This window comes from Engraulis encrasicolus, chromosome 1, assembly GCF_034702125.1.
Source record: "Engraulis encrasicolus isolate BLACKSEA-1 chromosome 1, IST_EnEncr_1.0, whole genome shotgun sequence".
NCBI lineage: Eukaryota > Metazoa > Chordata > Actinopteri > Clupeiformes > Engraulidae > Engraulis > Engraulis encrasicolus.
In genome coordinates, this window is record NC_085857.1 from 29767083 (window position 1) to 29789023 (window position 21941).

Here is a 21941-nt window from a genome sequence, read left to right on the forward strand (position 1 = left end):
CTAAGTCAATATTCAAAATATTTATCCAGTTTCATTTCAAAAATAAATTTCCTGGAAATCTTCAGGTAAAGTTTGGGCATTTCAGATTGCAAATATTTGGGGGAAATGCCTGGGGTTTCTTGGGGGAAGTGTGTAATGGTTATGCATTTGGACTGTAGATCACAGGGTTGAAGGTTCAAAGCCCATCCTTAGCAATCCCTTCCTCCCTCCATGGCTGAAGTGCCCTTGTGCAAAGCACCTAACCCTACATTGCTCTAGGGACTGTAACCAATACCTTTTACAATCTGTCAGTCACTTTAGATAAAAGTAACAGCTAAGTATGATGTAATGCAATGTATAATGTAATTTAAAACCGGGGCGTGTCATTTCATCAGCAGTAAAATTATTTCAGTTTTTTTTTTTCACAGAACCCTTTATTACACTAAATTACACTTTGTGTAGCACTGCATTAAAGGTACACGGTGTAAGATTTTTGTTGTTGTTAATGTCCAGAATTCATGCTACCCATTCCCTGTTACCCTTTTCATGAATACCACAATCAAATTCCAAGTATTCAATATAACTGGGAAAATAGCACTTTTCATACATGAAAAGGGGGATCTTCTCCATGGTCCGCCATTTTGAATTTCCAGAAATGGACTTTTTGAGCTGAAAAAATGTCTGTACTTGGGCCATACAAAAAAATAGTTTACTACTAAAAATTCATGAAAAGACCAAATTTGGCAATAGCCAGTCTTTGTATGCAGCACTGCAACAAAACTCCCTATTTAGGCCAATTTCATTACCATGTTTTTGTCTCTGCAAACCTTTTTTTGGTGTGCCTTTAGATGGTCTGCGCGACAAAAACTCTTCCTACACTGAAGACATGTAAAAGGCCGTTCACCTGCATGGAGCATTAAGTGTGTTTTGAGAGCATAACTCTGACGAAAGCTCTTTCCACAGTCAGAGCACTGAAAAGGCTTTTCCTCTGAATGAAGCATCTGGTGTGATTTGAGGGTGGCCATTCGTTTAAATTGCTGTCCACAGTCCGAGCACTTAAATGGCCTTTCCCCTGAATGAACCATCTGGTGTTTCTTGAGAGCACCCTTGTAAGGAAAACTCTTTTCACAGTCAGAGCACTGAAAAGGCCTTTCCCCTGAATGTTTCATCTGGTGTTTCTTGAGACTGACCATCTGTCTAAAGCTCTGTTCACAGACAGAACACTGAAAAGGCTTTTCCCCAGAATGAACCATCTGGTGTCTATTGAGAGCAGTCCTTTTAGGAAAACTCTTTTCACAGCAAGAGCACTGAAAAGGCCTTTCCCCTGAATGAATCCTCTGGTGTTCCTTGAGATGGCCCATTCGTCTAAATTGTTGTCCACAGTCAGAGCACTGAAATGGCTTTCCCCCTAAATGAACCCTCTGGTGTTCGTTCAGATTGAATTTTCGTTTAAAACTCTTTCCACAGTCAGTGCACTGAAATGGCTTTTCCCTTGAATGAACCATCTGGTGTGATTTGAGACTGCTAATTTGACTAAAACTTTTTCCACAGTCAGAGCACTGAAAAGGCTTTTCCCCTGAATGTTTCATCTGGTGTTCCTTGAGACGGACCATGTGTCTAAAGCTCTTTTCACAGATGGAGCACTGAAAAGGCTTTTCCCCTGAATGAATCATCTGGTGTTGTTTGAGATATCTCATTCGACTAAAAATCTTTCCACACTCAGAGCACTGATATGGCTTTCCCCCTGAATGGATATTCTGGTGTTCCTTGAGATAAGCCATTTGTTTAAAACTCTTTTCACAGTCAGGGCACTGATATGGCTTTTCCCCCGAGTGGATCATCTGATGCTTCTTGAGAGCTCCCATGTTAGGAAAGCTCTTCTCACAGTAAGAGCACTGACAGCTGAGCATTTGTTGATCATCTTTTCTTTTTGTGAATCTGTTTTCATCTGTATTTCCTCTTTCATTAGACGGGATCTGTTCAACTTCACCTACAACACAAAAAAATGCATTTTAATATAATATGGCAAAGATTAATGGATGTGACTCTAGCAGATTCAGCAGCTGTGGTCGCACAGGGGCCTGTGACCTCATGTGTCAAATGGGCAAAAAAGGTTGAGAACCACTGGCATGGATGGACGCATAGTTGTCGGACCTGTTTTCTTGCTTGTTTATCCCTCCCACACGGCTTCCCAGCTATACTCTAGACCCCTGTCAGCTTTCAGCTGTAGGGGTTTAGCTTGCTAGGCTATAACGGACGGGCACAGCGCTTCCATTCTGGGTACGCCGCCATATTGATAGCTAGTTGCTATGGTAAAGGGATAGTGACTGCCTCCACCATGCATGCAGTTCTGGTCTCTAACATCGACAAGCCAGCTGTGTCCACAGTCAAGAATGTGTGCTACCCAAAGCACAGACACAGCACGCACTGAATACCTTCAACAACAAGCACTACACCAAGATAACTTGACAATCGAGCAGTCTGGCTTCTGCATAAACCCGGCGTTCCCACAGGTAGGCGCCTCACCTGATGGCCTAGTTAGCTGTGACAGCTGTGGACAAGGCTGCCTGGAAGTGAAATGCCCTGCTAAGCACAAACACAGCACTGTCCAGGAGGCTTGTGACGCAGACAAAGACTTTTGTCTCCACAGAGTTGATGGCATTGTTCAGCTCAAACAAGGTTATAGGTACTACACACAAGTGCAGACACAGATGTTCGTGACAGGTGCAACCTACTGTGACTTTGTGGTGTGGACACTGAAAGACGTTGCCTGTATCCTGACAGATGTCAGCTTCTGGGAGTTCTGTCTGAGGAAGGCACAGGAATTTTTTCACAAAGTTTGCCTCCCCGAGTTCATCTGTGGGTATTAGACCAGAGACACCTCCACACCGGGATTGAGTGGAAAGTTATATTTGACCGTCTTACAGCAGCGACCCATGCTAGCCGGCGACTCTTTGTTATGGAGGACATTTGTTCTCCATTGAGACGCCTCCAAGTTGGAAAACGGTAAAAAGATAATCCATTTGGGATTTTATTCCCCGTCCCGTCACAGCTTGCGCTTCTACACCCTACGACACAGCAACGGGCGACCATAACATCAGCAGAGGTCAAATGAAACGGTAAAACAAAGCAAACTACTAGCAGAAGAAAGCAAGTCCTCACTGTAAACAATGGGCTGGCCCGCTTCCAAAATGTCTGCTGCGCAACGTGTGACGTCATGTGCCCGAAATTTATTAAACTGTGCTATCTACAGCCAAATATTTTCATGAATATTTTCTAAATCGTAAACTTAATTTATTAGTATGATCAAAGTAAAACCAAAGTCAAAGTACAGTCAAAATAAAGTCTTGCAGCTAAAAATGAAGAGTTCAGATGCAAAACCCCCTAACTCCATTTCTGAAGACCTGCACTTCTACATGTTTAGAGAACACCTTTGTTGGTTTGGTTTACATTCATATACTTGATAATACATATAAATAGTTATATTACATAAATAAAATAAAAAAGTATGCAATTTTGATAGTTTTGTATTAAATAAAAATGAATTAAGATTATTTTCTGAAAAGGCACTTAGGGGGTTTTGCATCTGAACTCTTCAAATGTCTTTCTGAAAATTCAAAATGGCGGACAATGGAGAATATCTCCCTTTTCATGTATGAAAATGCAATTTTCCCAGTCATAATCAATACTTACAATTTGATCATGAAAAGGGTAACATTTGTGAATGGGCAGCATGGATTCTGGAAATAAACTACTGAAAATATTCTGCTGTGCACCTTTAAACAATGATTAAATGAATGTTCATTTTTGACTTACATTTTTCAGAAGATCCAATTTTACTGCGCTGCCCAGCATCTTTTTCTTCTTGTTGTTCTTCCTTGATATCCTTGCTGGTGTTTACAAAATCCTCTTCCTCTTCTTTCACTTCTTCCTTTATTGCCCTGGTGGTGTTTACAAAGTCCTCTTCCTCTTCTTTCACTTCTTCCTTTATTGCCCCGGTGGTGTTTACAAAGTCCTCTTCCTCTTCTTTCAGTTCTTCCTTTATTGCCCCGGTGGTGTTTACAAAATCATAATCCTCTTCCTTCCCTTCTTCCTTGATATCCTTTGTGCTGTTTACAAAACCTTGGCAAGAAAGGATAGGCGACTCGTCCACTTCCGTTTTGAAGTCTTGTTGCAGTTCAGGCTTCGCATCCACTTTTTGTTGTATGTAAGAGTATAAGAAGTCATCAAAATCCTCTTCTTTTGTCTCTTCTTTCACAGATGTTACAGTTTCTGACGACATTTCAGTTCTGTTCTTGGCTGATAGCCAGACGTTGAAGACCACAAATACTTCTTAGGTCAATTGTCAGCTGTATATTTAGTTAAAGTCACAATGTGGTCAACTTCACTGTAATGTAGCAAGAAAGCCAATGTGGGATTCCTCAACACTAGTTTCACAGCTCCTACTAGCAGTAAGAAATGGGCAATTGACTACCTGTGGTGCTTATATCATGACCCAGTAGACTCTGCGGACTCTGTGGAATCGAGTTGAGCAAAGCATCATGGGAAGTTAAGCCCTGGTGCATTCCAATATGTGTCCTTGTGTCCTCCACTTGTGCTTGTGGCCTCGCCCCACCTCCTGGCCCCTCCTCCGTGGAGAAAGCAATACAGTTTCCCCACTGTCAGCCTAGGCAAAGCATTTTTTGAGGGATTATTCTACATTCATCATCCAGTTTGCAAATGAGAAAATTACTTCACAATTGAGCCCTTGCAAGATATTGAAATATAATGCTGTTGTCAGTGATGTCATCATGACATATTACTTCCTGGTATGAGGCCACAAGCACAAGTGGAGGACGCAAGGTCGCATATTGGAGCGCACCCCCTGTGTATGGCTACCATTAAGCGCATACGACTTTGTTGCGAGCGTCGACGTTGCGCAAGGCACGTCAGCGAGAACTTGTTGTCACGATGTGGGTGTTATTAAATACAGCGCATTTGCAGTCGGCCACAAATATGAACGAGACGATGAGCTCGCACCAGTTTGCTCTACTAACACACCACGTGTGAGGAGTGGGGGGACAGGCAGTAAGGAGGAGCTGAAGTGGGGACCTGCGCAAACTTGTGTAGAGGTGTGAGACAAGACCCATATACACACGTGAGTAAGTTGTTGACCAACCAGTTCATGGGCGCGTGACCTCGGAGGCAGTCCGCCGACGAGCGTTGAAGGGAATAAGCAACTGCAGAGGTTGCAAGATCTGACTGCAGCCGCATTCATCCCGCGATAGTTTAACACCATGTCACCTCGTCAACGCAACGTTGAAGAAATTTCGAAGTTTGACAGGAAATCTAACCGTCATGCAGCATTTTCCATCCAGGGTGCATTGCTGTCTAAATGCGCATGCATGCGTTGACACATGTCGAATTCACCTATTCACACCTCTGATGGTCCTCAGATGGGCAGGTGCATAGAGGTGTTGGGGTGGGGTGAGGGTCTAAAATGGCCGCAGCCATTGGAGGGAATGGGTGGGGAGGGGGTTGCTACCGCATTGGAGGGTTCAACATGGTGACAGTCAGAACACAACAATCGTCCATTCAAATTGTCCTTGGCCCAGGGCCTCAGATTTCCTAAAACCACCACTGGGGCACAGGCATTTCAGAGGTTTATGAGAGGTTGTGAAGGCATTTGACTTCTGGTTTGGCTATTGTTTGACCATTTGAAGTGATCTGATGAACGTAATTACCAAAATTGATATGCATTACCCAAGTTAGATGGAAAATACATTAAGGTGACATTTTGGGCAATAAAATCAGGAAATGACGTCATAATGACGTAATAATATCCAATAATGACACCAAACTGATGTCATTCATAGATCTCTGGCTGAAGATCATCCCCTCCAAGTTTGGTGGTCATACGCCCGTCACCATTCGGTTCCTAAGTTATGAGGGGGGGGTCAAAAGAGCCCAACCCCCCCGGTCGCAGGAATGCCAAAAAAGCCTGGTCTGGATAGGGTTAAGCCAATTGTAAATCTAGTGCAATTTTCAGCAATCAGAGTCAACTGAAGTGTTATATCAAGGCCTAATAGCCTCTGGTACTCACCACTGACACTCAAGAGTCTTTGGAATGTAAACTAGTCAAGCAAAGGATCATGGGAATGAATGCCTCCATGCATGGACACCATTCACACCTCTGATGGTGCTCAGGTGGCCACAGCCATGGGGGGTTGGGGAGGAAGGTGGTGAAGAGGGCAGAGAGGATCTTGGTCATACATAGGTGAAATGGACATGAGAAGATAATCATTTGCAGCAAAATATATAAAGTGCATCAACGGTCTCCAATTATTTTCCCCATGGGCCAAATTATGTTGCACTAATTCATCACAGCTGAGAAAATAACCATTGCAATTTTGGATTACACCTGTATTTCGGCAGAGTTTCAGTGACATTTTGCAGTTACTGCAGTAACTCAAAACCAAATGTCTTTCAAACTTAGAGTGCAGTATAATCACTTACACAGTTTTAGCTTGTAAGACGTTTGGTCTTAGAACCACAGAACGCAGTAACATTGTTTACGGCGTTCTGATTTTGAAAGAATTTTTGGTAGTTAGAGCAGCTTTCACATGTTTCTCTAAAACCATACAAAGGAGGTATTATAAATCCATTTCCAGTCTTATGTCATTTTCTACCATTTTCGAGATACTGCGTTCTTGGGTGGGGAATATGTCCCAAGGGCTGTTGAGATACACCACAGTTGGATAGAGAAACTTCTGCAAACCACAAAACTAGGCTACACCATACAGGGTAAGGAAGGAAAGAGACCACTGGTAAGCACACGGCACTTTGCTTTCATCAGCAAGTGCAAACACTGTGCTCGCAGCAATCATCAGTTAATAAACCATTTCATCATTTTATTCTGTTCTTATGCTTATGAGGGTTTTCTACATACTAAAGCCTGTAAGTTATTATGCCACTAGGCTACTACTACTAGACCTAGGCCTATAATTCTACCTACCTCAAACTACCAAAAAAGACCACTGAAAATCAATGTATATGTATTTGAAGTGGCATGTGCCAGCGTCCTTGAAAGTGGGCTATTTTTTTTTCAATAATAAGTCAATATTCAAAATATTCCTTCAAAATATATATATTTTTTAAATCACAATAAAAATCGCAACTTTCACTTCCGTCCACAACAAAATTGCAACAATAATGTGAAAAGCACCGTAACTTTGTCACAATTTCCTGGAAATCCTGAGGCACCATTGACATTTCAGATCACGACTCTTTGAAATAATGCCTGCTAATTCCTGGAGAGACTAATCTTTAGTCAATACACGCCAATATACCATGCTTCAAAAGACTCCCTTGTGAAATGTGTGATTGTAAAGATGAAACAAGATTAAACCAGACCATTGCATTCTTTATTTTATAGTTTGCTTCATAAGGAACATTTGGGCCTTCGTACAGCATATCAACATTTTCCAAGTATGAACTCTCACGAGTTTCATGTATTTCATTTACATTCAGTCGGGGTAGCCATGGTGTAATGGTTATGAACTTGAACTTTTGATCACAGGGTTGTGGGTTCAATGCCCACCCTTAGCAATCCCTTCCTCCCTCTATGGTTGAAGTGCCTGTGAGCAAGGCACCTAACCCTACATCACCCCAAGAACTGTAGCCAATAACCTGTAATATTTGTAAATTGCTCTGGATAAAAGTGTCAGCTAAATGTGATGCAATGTAATGTCTACACTTAAAACACTGGCATACCATTTACACAGCAGTAAAAGTAATTTCCGTTTTTTGTTCTTTGTCAATATAAATGTTTTTTTGTATGCAGGACTGCATTGACATTTTAAGAGTTTTGTAGCAAAATGACTTATATCCATTTTGGAATATTTTGAGAAATTGACATTCTTGTATTGGGCATTGCATTTCAACATGTATTTTATATAGGTTTAAAAGCATGTTCTCAAAATATTTGAATGGCCAGGAATCACACATCTGACCAGTCTCTTCAAATACGCCTAGAAAAATGTGAAAGCAGAAAAAAAGGTAGAACTCATTTTGCAACAAATTCTTCATTTAGGTCTACTGCATTACCCTGTGTTTGCCTCTGCAATTGTTTTTTTGGTGGGTCTTAAGATTGTTTTTTTGAGAAAAACCCTTTCCACAGTGATGGCATGTAAAAGGCCTTTCACCTGAATGAACAATCTGGTGTTTCTTGAGAGTAGAGCTGTAACGAAAGCTCTTTTCACAGTCAGAGCAGTGATATGGCTTTTCCCCTGAATGACTCATCTGGTGTAACTTGAGATTGACCATCTGTTCAAAGCATTTTTTACAGACAGAGCACTGAAATGGCTTTTCCCCTGAATGAACCCTCTGGTGTGACTTGAGATTGCTCGTTTTACGAAAACTCATTCCACAATCAGAGCACTGATATGGCCTTTCCCCTGAATGAACCATCTGGTGTAACTTCAGAGTCTGCTTTTGACTAAAACCCTTTCCACAATCAGAGCACAGAAAAGGCTTTTCCCCTGAATGAATCATCTGGTGTGTTTTGAGATTGACCATTCGTTTAAATCGTCGTCCACAATCAGCACAGTGAAATGGCCTTTCCCCTGAATGAACCACCTGGTGTAACTTCAGAGTGTGCTTTTGACTAAAACTCATTCCACAATCAGAACAGTGAAATGGCCTTTCCCCTGAATGAACCACCTGGTGTTTCTTGAGAGCAGCCCTGGTAGTAAAGCTCTTTTCACAGTCAGAGCACTGAAAAGGTTTTGCCCCTGTATGGACCATCTGGTGTTCCCTGAGGCGGAACATCTGTCTAAAACCCTTTCCACAGTCAGAGCATTGATATGGCCTTTCACCTGAATGAACCATCTGGTGTTTCTTGAGCTTATACCTGTTAGGAAAGCTCTTTTCACAGTCAGAGCACTGGTATGGATTTGGATTTTCCCCTGAATGAATCATCTGGTGTGACTTCAGACTGCCCTTTAGACGAATACTCTTTCCAGAGTCAGAGCACTGAAATGGCTTTTCCCCAGAGTGGATCGTCTGATGACTCTTGAGAGTTGCCATCCTAGGAAAGCTCTTTTCACAGTCAGGTAACTGAAAGCTGTGTATTTGATGAATGTTTTCATCTGTATTTTCTCTTCCATTAGACTGGATCCGGTCAACATCACCTACAACATAAAAATATGCATTTAAGATAATATGGCAAAGATTCAATCAATCAATCATTTATTGGACTAGGACAATACACATTAATTAACACATCAGCTAAAAAGCACCAATACAAATATGCCTGAGTTAGCATAGTTGCTAAGTTCCATCCGTTGTCCCAAGACAGGTACGCATAATAACGCTCTTATGGATGTAACTATGGAGTCATGCGTGACGAAGTAGTGATGCTTTTGCTATGCAGTGTGCATGCACACGTCGCTGCATAGCAAAAGCATCACTGCTCCATCAAAAATGAGCCCTATAGCAGGTTCAGCAGATAGGTTTGCACAGGGGCCTGTGACCTCATGAGGCATGTGGCAAGTTATTTGAGTAACTCACAGAGAAGGATGGGATGTTTTTCTTTCATGCTTGCTGTGTTTATCAGATCATTACAGACTCAAAAATACAATATGGTTCTGGAGTCCAAACAAACAAAAATGCAGAAGACCAATGATAAGCAACAAATCAGTATAAAAGGCAGTGGGATGTGTTGACATACCTTGGGACCATTATTAATAGAAAACTTAATTTTGTGGCAAGCTGTGATTCTGTCTATAAAAAGGTAAACCACCACTGACACTGCCAAAGGAAGCTCTCATATTTCCATATTGACAAGAAGCTGCTCATCATGTTTTACAGATGTTTTATTTAGTCCATAATCTCTTTTAGTGTAGCCAATTGTAACCTGGTTTGGGTTTCGGAGCTACACAAACACACGGAGGTCTGGTGAGAACCAGGCTAAGTTACAGAGACAAGCAGAGTCCATCTTAAAATCTAAACCCCACCTACTACATAGTCAATTCCAGCCCATAGAGGTAGACAATAACACTAGAGGTGACCCTGCCCCTTTTTTACGGCAATCTGTAGCGGCCATTAGCCCCGTACGACTTTGTTGCTGTCGACCAACGTTGACGGAAGCACGTGAGCGAGAACTTGTTGTCACGATGTGGGTGTTATTAAATACAGCGCATCTAAAGTCGGCCACAAATATGAACGAGACGATGAGCTCGCACCAGTTTGCTCTACTAACACACCACGTGTGAGGAGTGGGGGGACAGGCAATGAGGAGGAGCTGAAGTGGGGACCTGCGCAAACTTGTGTAGAGGTGTGAGACAAGACCCATATACACACGTGAGTGAGTTGTTGACCAACCAGTTCATGGGCGCGTGACCTCGGAGGCAGTCCGCCGACGAGCGTTGAAGGGGATAAGCAACTGCAGAGGTTGCAAGATCTGACTGCAGTCGCATGCATCCCGCGATAATTTGACACCATGTGACATGTCACCTTGTCAACGCAACGTCGACGAAATTTCGAAGTTTGACAGGAAATCTAACCGTCATGCAGCATTTTGATCCAGGGTGCATTGCTGTCTTCATGCGCATGCATGCGTTGATGCGAAATCGAATGCACTTAATATCTGTAGGTAGATCAGAGAACGAGGCTCACCTCGGTCAAAAATGGCTTAATCATGTGAAAATGTCCATCAACGCACTATACAAGTACAAGTGTTGAAGTGTGTTGCTAATTATGTTCATAAAATATATTATTTGATTTTTTTAATGTATTTTATCGACTCATATGATTTAAGTAGATATTTAACGTGACATTTCAAATCTGGTCTTTGATTAATGTGTTACTTCATATTCACACAGTTTTAGTCAATTTTTTGACAGGGGTGGGCGGGTTCTCCATTGACTTGCATTGCCTGACGGTACCTACACTACCTACGGAAGTTGGGAAGCTCCATCTGCCATTTCCCAGTGCAGTAGCAAATTGCTGTGTCCTCTCTAGTGTTATTTTCTACCTCTATGTTCCAGCCTCTCCCTTCTGGTCGCAGGTTTAAAATGCCTGGGCAAAACTAAAAGGGAAAGATGAAGTACTGTCCCCTCACATATTAAAGGAGTACATGTCACTGTTTTGGGGGCTAAACACTGTTAAAAGTTTAATTAGGTATGTAAAAAAAAATTAGTCCCAACAGTCCCATCTGCCGAGGCGGTGATTCAGTCATTTTTTTGCAATGTGGACTTTGTACAAACAAATGTCCATTGCAAGTCAATTAGGATTAAGAAATGTTTCTGAAATCATGTGGGGGTTGTGCTACACTGTTGCATTGACTCCCGCTAGCTACATACTGCCAGAGGGAATCAAAAACCGAACAGCGCTTAAATTGATAAATAAGACCATTTACAGTTGTGCTCATATGTTTACATACCCCAGCAGAATAAACGCTTTCTTCGCGATTTCTCACAAAATATGAAGGATTACACAAAACCTTTTTTTTCACTCATCGCTAGTGACTAGCTTAAGATATTTATTAGCAATATTCTGTGTTTACTCTTTCAAAAGCATGATCACAACCCAAACTACCCAAATGACCCCGTTCAAAAGTTTACATACCCTAGTTTCTGATGCTGAATATGGCCCTGTTTAACATCAGGGACCGCTCTAAATTGTTTGTGGTAGTTGTGGATAAGACTCTTAATGTTCTCAGATGCCAAAACAGCACATTCTTCCTAGCAGAATGGTTGTTTCCTATAATATCTTTGGGTGTCTTGCTGGAACCTCAGTATCCAGTACCCAGTATTTTTTAAACACAGAATATTGCTAATAAATATCTTAAGCTAGTCACTAGCAATGAGTGAAAAAAAAGGTTTTGTGTAATCCTTCATATTTTGTGAGAAATCGCGAAGAAAGCGTTTATTCTGCTGGGGTATGTAAACATATGAGCACAACTGTACCTCCATACTGAAGCCAGGGCAATGATTTTAACAGTATTTAGCCACGAAATAGTGGAATACTCCTCCACGACTGACTGACTATCTATCTGTCTGTCTGTCTGTCTGTCTGTCTGTCTGTCTGTCTGTCTGTCTGTCTGCATTCCAATACGCAGACTCCCATCCTCCACTTGTGCTTCTGACCTCACCTCGCCTCCGTGCAGAAAACAATAAAGTTTCCCTGCTATCAGCCTAGCCACAACAACTTTTGGGGAACTGTTTTTCATTTACCATCCAGTTTGCGAATGAGAAAATGACTTTACAATTGAGCTTTTGTGAGATATTGAAATACAATGCTGTTGTCAGTGATGTCATCACAAGATATTACTTGCTGGTACGAGGCCACAATCACAAGTTTAGGATGCAAGTCTGCATATTGGAATGCACTCTCGCGCAGGCTAGCTAGCTTATTACTTATTCTGCCTGGAGAATTTGTTTGTTAGTTTGTCAATGTTGTTTGGGTCATTCCATGTCATGTCATGTCACATGATTCCCTAGAATCTCCCCACATGACCCTCTCCGATTTACCCAATATCTCACATACAGGTGATAATACCAAGTATTAGCACCCTACGTCCAACGGCTGCGGAGATGAAGCCCTCCAAAGTTGGGGCGCCATGCCCACTTTTCAAGCCTGTGAATTGCATACAAAATTTACAAGCAGATTTTGACACCTCTGGTTTTAGTTTGAAGGAAGATACAGGCCTAAAAATCACCATGGCCCCTCAATATGACCCTGTCTACCAGATGATGTACTAACAAATGGCATGCCTTGATTGTTTTTGGCTATATTAAGCCTTTAAAACTGAATTTGTGAAACACGTGTTGAAGAGTCTTGCCATTTTGGGGTTCCAGATCTTGGAAACTATGTATGCTTTGGGAGTTATCATTTATGTTCCATCCAGTGGTGTAGTCTACGTAGAACGCGGTTATACGGAGTATACCCACCAGTGTTAATTTTGTCAGCTTTTTTTGATTTAGTCGTAGTCTTAGTCACAATGACGAAAATCAATTTTAGTCTTAGTCATATTTTAGTCATTGCCTTCCCAATTTAGTCTTAGTCTTTGTCTAAATGACGAAAATCAGTTTAATCCTTAGTCAATTTTTAGTCATTTTAGTCATTTTAGTCAACACTGTACATAATAGAACTTCTCCACACACTGCTTCTCTTTTTAACATATATCATTGACTGGACAGAATAAATCTTCTCCGCGCACTGCTTCTCTTTTTAACATGTATCACACTGTGCAGAATGAAACTTCTTCACACACTGCTTCTCTTTTTCTCTATTGTACACTCTTAAAACAAAAGGTTCTAAATTGAACCTTTTTGGGTTCTATAGCTTGGTACGTATATGGCACCTTTTAAGGGGTCTATATAGAACCATTTCAGAGGGTTCGATTAAAAGAACCTTAAATGGTTCTTTATGATTTCAAAAAAGGGTGCTAAAAGGCACCTTCATTATTATTATTGTACCTTTTATTATTATTATTATTATTATTATTATTATTATTATTATTATTATTAAATACAGACATGCTTATGTAGCCTACTAGTCCTATATGTGACTGGACTAAATGTGAAATCCATTCTAAAGATCAAGCATTTTAAAATTCGAGCACAGATATGTGTATGGACTTACAGGCAGGCCTATGTGTGATTGGACTGAATGTGAAATACACTCTAAAGTTCAAGCATTATAAAATTCAAGTAAAAGGTGGAGAAGAAGGAGTCGCACACAGGAGCTGAATGCTATTCAGAGAAACTGTATTAAAAATTAGTAAACAAATGAAGGAAAGCCAAAGTGGCTAACAAACATTTCGGAAGATAGTTCAAAGTTCAAACATATCATATTTTGAATTAAAAAAAAAAATAATAAAAAAGTTGACGTGTGGCGATTTTTTTGGGATATTCCACATCAAAAATAAATTAGATTTCAATAAGGCTTTAGAGGGCATGAAGGACGTCCATCTCCCCAGTCGCGGTGGGTGCGTTGGGTAGTACACAGCAGGGGACTTACAGCGTTGTGTGACACCATTACTGGAGATGGGCTGGATGGCTCCTGTATAAATTAAAAATAAGTATAAGTAACATCCTGATAGAAATCTGAATGCCATAACAAAAGGAAGATGCACATTACAATTACAGAAGTACAATTACAGAGTACATACCTCATCCAAGCAGCAAAACCTCTGCTCTGGTACGATGAGGACCGCAGCACTCTTCAGATGATCTAAAATGACAAAATAAACATTGTTTTTTAAATCCATTGAGGTAATTGAGGGTGTGAGTCTGGAAAAGAAAAAAACAACAACAACTGGAGCTGCCCATACCGTCTGCTTTGGCCTCAGTCATCAAGGTGGTGAATTGTCCCTTGTGGCTCCCCAGCAGAGCCGCCGTGATGATATTTGGTGCCAATGTTGTCAGGGCATTGTGGATGTTTATCTCCATATCTCCAACCTCAGCCTCATTTCATAACGCATCTAGAGAAAAAAATGCAACAAGCACACCCAAAAACAAGGACAATTGGAGGAGGGGGTGGTTAGTTGTCAGTTTGATAAGAATGTCTGTCTTTTACCAGGGCTACAAATAGCTTCTCAACAGCTCAGGCATCTGAGAAAAGGGGAACATCACTTCACCTGTTTGCTTGGCCATTCAGCCTTTGAGTACGCTTCATCCTGTCCATGATATGTGGAAGATCTGGCTGTCGCCGGCGCAGCTCATTATTTATGGCATGTTATTGGAAACTCGGGTCATCAGGTCATCCTCCCCTCAAGTTCCACTACAATATAAAAACATGACATACAGAAAATAGCCAATGTGAATAATGTGTCATATAATAGATGAATAATGTGAACAATGAACCATGTTTAAATCCTTCATATTGTTGTACCTCTTGTGTTGTATCCAAGCTCCCCCAACATGTCTGGACTGCATCTGCCGTGTCTCTTCGCCCTCTGAAATTGGTCATAGGAAAATTGTTTCATTTCTGAACTTAGTAATAAACAAAACAGTGACCACACTGACTAGCAAGCTGACAGGACATCATCAACACTCCAGTGCTAAGTCATCTACAAAAAAGAAAGAACAAATCACACATATTAGGTAGGCCTAATATCCCCAAAATGGGCTGTGAATGCAGAGGACAAGCAACACTAGCCTATTTGACAATAACACTTTTATTAGGCTTATTTTTAGTTTGCACATCAGACTAATAAATAGGCCCAATGCACATCCTTTCTAGACAATATGTACAGCCTATTTGTATGCCCTGGGCTGATATGACTGATATGAGTCGTCACCTAGCCTAATCGGAGCCACGGCTCGCCTTTGAAACTTTATCTGACTCGGGTCAAAACTGCGTTTATTTCGGGAGCAGGCATGAAACGGTCTGTTGATGAAACCGTCGTGTTATAGGCCTACCCATACTTTTATACAGGGGGGAGACACAGCGAACGGAACGAGTGATCAGCCAGATTGTGTAGACGTAGAGAGTAGCCTACTTTCCCAAAACACGCATTCATTTTGCTACGCCAAAGCGCACACATTTGGCCGAGAGATCAACTTGCTTGAGACGCCTGCTTAGCTAGAATAGCATTCGTTTGGGTTATGAAACGTAAACAGCGCATATCTGAAACAAAGCGTGTGGGTTTTATGTAGGCTATTTACTGTTGTATTCGCACATTAATGGCGTTTATCTTATTTGTTGAGACAGAGTGCCCCTCTATTGCTAAGTGACAACCACCGACAAGAATTGTCGGCACGACTGCTTGTCGGGGGGAAAACCCACCTTGCCTACACACAACCAAAATAGATCATCATCCGCCGTTAAGTCCGTAATGTTGACGTTTGTTATCTTTGTGAAATCAACTAATGGTTTATGCTACGTTACAAGCTCAAAGCCAAATATGCCTGCGAATAGCTAATGGATAACACATTAGCAAAACAACTGTGTGGCTAAAAAGTTAACGCCCCTTCATCATTCACAACCAATCAAACAGTCAAACACACACTTGAAGTTCAGAGACATCCCTTCACGTTGTTAAAGAGAAACACACCATTATTTGCGCAATATTATGACAAGAGAGAATATTTATTAATTGTGTTGCCACTTACCCTGAAAGGTTGTTGCCGTGGAAAAGGTTCGTTGGAAATCAAATAATTCTTCACGAGCGTGATATAGCACCTTTTTATCAGAAAAAGGTTCCATTACCCCAGATTGAACCCCTATGGTGCTATATAGAACCTAAAAGAACCCTTTTTTGTAAGAGTATACTTAACACCAGTGTTAATTTAGTCAGTTTTTTTGTCTTAGTCTTAGTCACAATGACGAAAATCAATTTTAGTTTTAGTCATATTTTAGTCATTGCCTTCCCAATTTAGTCTTAAGCTAGATTTATGCTTCGGACGCATAGAATCTGCGTCCGTCCGTTTTCTGTCTATGCGAGTCCACGCCCCCCTCTCAGGGGCTCTGCGCCCGTCGTCGAGCGCCTCGAAAAAAATCTAACTATCCGTCGGACGGACGCGGAGTACGCAGACAAAAAGGCACTATGATTGGTCGTCTCGCTACTTCCTTGCTCTGTTCTTGTGGCAGCGCAATGCCAGTAGTTTGCGAGAGCAGATCTGTATTCTGTTAAAAACTTTATTAATGCCTTGTGTGTAAATGTGTGTAAATACACGAAGCTACAAGCTAAGTAACAAACATCAGTTGAACACTCGTGGCACAATGCCAGCGGTTTTACTACTGTTCCTCCACCGAATGTAAACACACATCGGCAGAATCAACTGTCTTTACATGCTTGCATTTTCTGCTCGTGAAAACAGACTGGGTATGTCAAATAATGATACCAGTGCATTGTCTTTGCAATTTGTGTGAAAATACCTAGCTAACCGGCATAGAAAGCAACATTGCTTAATAATGACCGCAGTGCTTACAATGTAGTGAAAGTATCCTAATCGCGCAATTTCGAATGTGGCTCGCGACGAGACCTCGGACCTCGCAGAACTCGCAGATGCATGAATACAATGTTGGTTCGTGGCCACTCCCACGCGAGTTTTGACGAGCGCAGTTGCAGAAGTCTAATCTGACCTTTAGTCTTAGTCTAAATGACGAAAATCAAAAAAAGGCTTTGACGAAATATTCTAGTCATAGTCATGGTTGACGAAATTAACACTGAAACCCACTTCTAAATTTCAGGGATTTCAGTATACCCACTTAAAATGATTGATCCATTGTTTTGAATAGCACAAATATATACAGTATAGGGTCATTTCACGTGAAATCAGACACTTTGGGACCCGACCGACCCGGATTTCAATCATACTTGGTGTGCCTTTTTAGTAGCAAGGTAGCACCCCAGAACTGCATTGGTTTGAATCTGACACTAATAGTAAGGGAGAAACAGACTAGGAAAGGTTCACATGTGAGGGTAGGACACTATACATTCAGCCTTGAATATATCAGTCAGTGTTAGTCACAAAAAGATGCCTGTGGTGTTATTTGAGAGCTCTTTTCTGGCTCTACATATTACACAATCAGCTTGGAATACAACAACTCTCAGAATATGAATTATGATAAATTGAAAAATTAAAAATTGAATATCTAAAAAACTATATTTTAAAATGGCCAGTTCCTTGTCCAAACGTAGCCGGCAATGTCATTAGCAACACCTCAAATGCTGGTGTTCGGTTCTTTATTCAATTCAGAGAGAATTTGACTCACAAATATGGCATCATACAGACCACTTACTAATAATATGGTAATACCATAGTAGCATCACATGACAAAACAAAAACAAAACAAAAATGGTCAGTTTCCATGGTCCCAGGTTTCAGAAACTAAGGCAGATGTCCATTTATACACACCAAATGATGATATGTGAATGTTTGAACATTCCTTCTCTGTGTACCTGTGTCATCTTCCCTTTACCATACTTTAAAGAGATAATCAATGGCTACACTCTCATTTTGTACTCTACTAGTGCATTTGAAGCAGCAGCTGTGTCTTTTGTAGATAATGTAGGCCTATAAGTACGTCCCGTTGCAGTTACAGGTTCCACTACCAGAAGCACATCCTGATGATCCATGACAAGTCTATCTGGTCTGAAGGGAAAGTGAAGGATGGAGATGGTCCATGAGGATGCAGGAAGTTCAGTTTCACCTCTCCAGTGCTCGGCATACATTCCTCAACACATGCTAGCCACCAGTTGCCATCATATACAGCTACAACATACCCTTTGATGCTTGAAAATGTAACACATTCCTTTACTGAGCTCACTCTTTCAACTCTGCCTTCTCTGAATGCTGAAAATGGCCTAACTTCCACTGTGTCCATTGACAATGGGCAGAAGCTGTGTAGTTTTTGAGTACCTGGAATAGCTCTTGCAGATTCCAACCTTTTCAACAGGTTCTCAGCTTCATGATGGTACATCTCTGTTGTGGCAAACTGGCAATGGATGTTCTTGAGAGAGATGCACCATCATGAAGCTGAGAACCTGTTGAAGAGGTTTGAATCTGCAAGAAACTATTCCAGGTACTCAAAAACTACACAGCTTCTGCCCATTGTCAATGGACATTAGGCCATTTTCCGCCATTCAGAGAAGGAGTTGAAAGAGTGAGCTCAGTAAAGGAATGTGTTACATTTTTCAAGCATCAAAGGGTATGTTGTAGCTCGTATATGATGGCAAACTGGTGGCTAGCATGTGTTGAGGAATGTATGCTGAGCACTGGAGAGGTGAAACTGAACTTCCTGCATCCTCATGGGACCATCTCCATCCTTCACTTTTCCCCTCAGACCAGATAGACTTGTCATGGATCATCAGGATGTGCTTTCTGGTAGTGGCACCTGTAACTGCAACGGGACGTACTTATACATTATCTACAAAAGACACAGCTGCTGCTTCAAATGGTAGAGTACAAAATGAGAGTGTAGCCATTGATTATCTCTTTAAAGTACGGTAAAGGGAAGATGACACAGGTACACAGAGAAGGAATGTTCAAACATTCACATATCATCATTTGGTGTGTATAAATGGACATCTGCCTTAGTTTCTGAAACCTGGGACCATGGAAACTGACCATTTTTGTTTTGTTTTTGTTTTGTCATGTGATGCTACTATGGTATTACCATATTATTAGTAAGTGGTCTGTATGATGCCATATTTGTGAGTCAAATTCTCTCTGAAATGAATAAAGAACCGAACACCAGCATTTGAGGTGTTGCTAATGACATTGCCGGCTACGTTTGGACAAGGAACTGGCCATTTTAAAATATAGTTTTTTTAGATATTCAATTTTTAATTTTTCAATTTATCATAATTCATATTCTGAGAGTTGTTGTAATCCAAGCTGATTGTGTAATATGTAGAGCCAGAAAAGAGCTTTCAAACAATACCACAGGCATCTTTTTGTGACTAACACTGACTGATATATTCAAGGCTGAATGTATAGTGTCCTACCCTAAAATGTGAACCTTTCCTAGTCTGTTTCTCCCTTAATATTAGTATCAGATTCAAACCAATGCAGTTCTGGGGTGCTACCTTGCTACTAAAAAGGCACACCAAGTATGATTGAAATCCGGATCGGTCGGGTCCCAAAGCGTCTGATTTCACGTGAAATGACCCTATACCCACTTCAAAAATGCTCAAATATACAGTATACCCACTTCAAAAAAGTAGACTACACTGCTGGTTCCATCATATTTGGGAACTGTAGGCCTACAGTGTATTTAAAAAAATGTAGGGCGCTCAGACTTTAAAAGATAAAATAGGAGGGACTCAAAAACAGCTTTGGGACAAAATGACCTTACGGTACCCTCTACTTCAGGTCTCAAATTAAACACGTGGGCACTTGATGACTGGAATGCACTTTTAACCCCATGTACAGTAGCACTGTATCAAACATTCAAGCTCTACATATTAATCTTGTCCTTCAAAGTATATGTTTTTCTCAGCATAATGTAAGAAAACAAAAGGGGCTGGAAAATCTTGCCCATAATTTGCCAATAAAGTACTGTAATTATTATGCAGTATATTGCTATATACTAATTACGATTTTAACAAGCATGATGAATATTTATAGTTTAAATAATTTCCAAAGTGTGACTGCTTAATGCTCAATCATGATGCCAGTCCCAAGATGGCCTCACCCTGCACTACATTTCTACCAGACATGGGAGTGTCCTGGTAGAAATGTAATCATGATTGAGCATTCTGTATAATGCTCGTTAAAATCATAATTAATATATAGCAATATAATGTAGAATTAAAGTGCTTTATTGGTAGCCTAGCAAGCTTAACCCCTAGGGGCGTCTAGATTTCTAGGCTACTTTATTGGTAAATTATGGGCAAAATTTTCTAGCCCCTTTTGTTTTCTTACATTACACCGTTGTTGCGTTTTTTGACCAGCAGATGGCAGCAGACAAAACAGACACTGTGATAAGACATAGACAAAACCATATACTTTGAAGGCCAAGATTAATATGAAGAACTTTGTTTTTCCAAGCTTGAATGTTTGATACAGTGCTACTGTACATGGGGTTAAAAGGGAATTCCAGTCATCAAGTGCCCACATGGTTAATTTGAAGTAGAGGGTACCGTAAGGTCATTTTGTCCAAAAGCTGTTTTCGAGTCCCTCCTATTCCATCATTAAAAGTCTGAGTGTTAGGGCCCATGGTGATTTTCAGGCCTGTATCTTCCTATTAGAGTTTCTGTTGTGTCATCCCAATACCTCACGTTTACACAGGGAAATTAAAAGTTATTTTATTACCTATATTTTTTCTTTGCTGATCTCTACTCTAACCATGCTAACTTATTGGTGCTCACAGTCTGGGACTGTATTCAGTTTGGAGCAAGCTGGTCCACTTCAAAGGAGACTGTGCCAAGGACGACTGGAGCACACAGGATACGCTTTTCTGATTGTATTGTGGTGCGAGCATGACTAACAAACCAATGCTGGCAAAGAAGGTGGTTAGAATGTCTTTATATTCTATGCAGTAACACCAGTATGGTTTGACTCTGATGAAGACGCACTGCGTCGAAACGTTAGTCATGCTCGCACCACAATAAAATCAGAAAAACGTATCCTGTGTGCTCCAGTCGTCCTTGGCCCAGTCTCCTTTGAAGTGGACCAGCTTGCTCCAAACTCCACTGTGCTTTTACTTTCAACGTGCTGCCTCTTGGCCAGGGCTTCCTGGAATAAGAATCACTGTTACTCAACTGGACATTTTCTGGCTAAACAATGATTGAATAAATGTTCAATGTTACTTACATTTTTCAGAAGATCCAGCTTTACTGCACTGCCCAGCATCTTCTTCTTCTTGCTGTTCTTCCTTGATGTCCTTGCTGATGTTTACAAAATCCTCTTCCTCTTTTTTCAGTTCTTCCTTTATTGCCCCGGTGGTGTTTACAAAATCATATTCCTCTTCCTTCCCTTCTTCCTTCATATCCTTTGTGGTGTTTACAAAATCTTGGCAAGAAATGATAGGCGACTCGTCCACTTCCATTTTGAAGTCTTGTTGCAGTTCAGGCTTCACATCCACTGTTTGTTTGGCATGTATGTAAGAGTATAAGAAGTCATCAAAATCCTCTTCTTTTGTCTCCTCTTTCACAGATGCCGCAGTTTCTGACGACATTTCAGTTCTGTTCTTGGCTTAAAGCCAGACCACAGTTACTTTTAGGTCACTTGTCAGCTGTATATTAAGTTAAAGTTAAAGTTACAATGTGGTCAACTTCACTGTAATGTAGCAAGAAAGCCAATGTGGGATTCCTCAACATTAGTTTCACAGCTCCTACCAGCAGCAAGAAATGGCCAATTGACTACCTGTGGTGCCTATCATGGCCCAGTAGACTCCACTCTGTGGAATCGAGCTTCTTCTTCTTCTTCTTCTTATGGGATTTTAATGGCGGACTGGACGCCTACAGGCGTATTGCCGCCACCTACGGGATAATAGAGCTCACTACAGTATATCGGCCTCATATT

General features: G+C 41.0%; 1 protein-coding gene and 1 long non-coding RNA gene across 2 annotated transcripts; both read right to left on the reverse strand.

Annotated features, from left to right (window-relative positions):
• Positions 1–7360: 7360 nt before the first annotated feature.
• LOC134450131 (zinc finger protein 501-like) lies at positions 7361–21740 on the reverse strand. The gene is made up of 2 exons (XM_063199998.1): positions 21231–21740; positions 7361–9149 (listed from the first exon to the last, which is right to left on the reverse strand). The coding sequence occupies exons 1-2, from the start codon at positions 21592–21594 to the stop codon at positions 8053–8055; spliced, it is 1461 nt and encodes a 486-aa protein (XP_063056068.1). The 5' UTR covers positions 21595–21740; the 3' UTR covers positions 7361–8052.
• Positions 13983–15961, reverse strand: LOC134450143 (uncharacterized). Its single transcript, XR_010035020.1, has 6 exons — positions 15754–15961; positions 14857–14920; positions 14603–14745; positions 14297–14446; positions 14135–14196; positions 13983–14025 (listed from the first exon to the last, which is right to left on the reverse strand). It is a non-coding gene; the product is annotated as an uncharacterized LOC134450143 (long non-coding RNA).
• Positions 21741–21941: the final 201 nt, after the last annotated feature.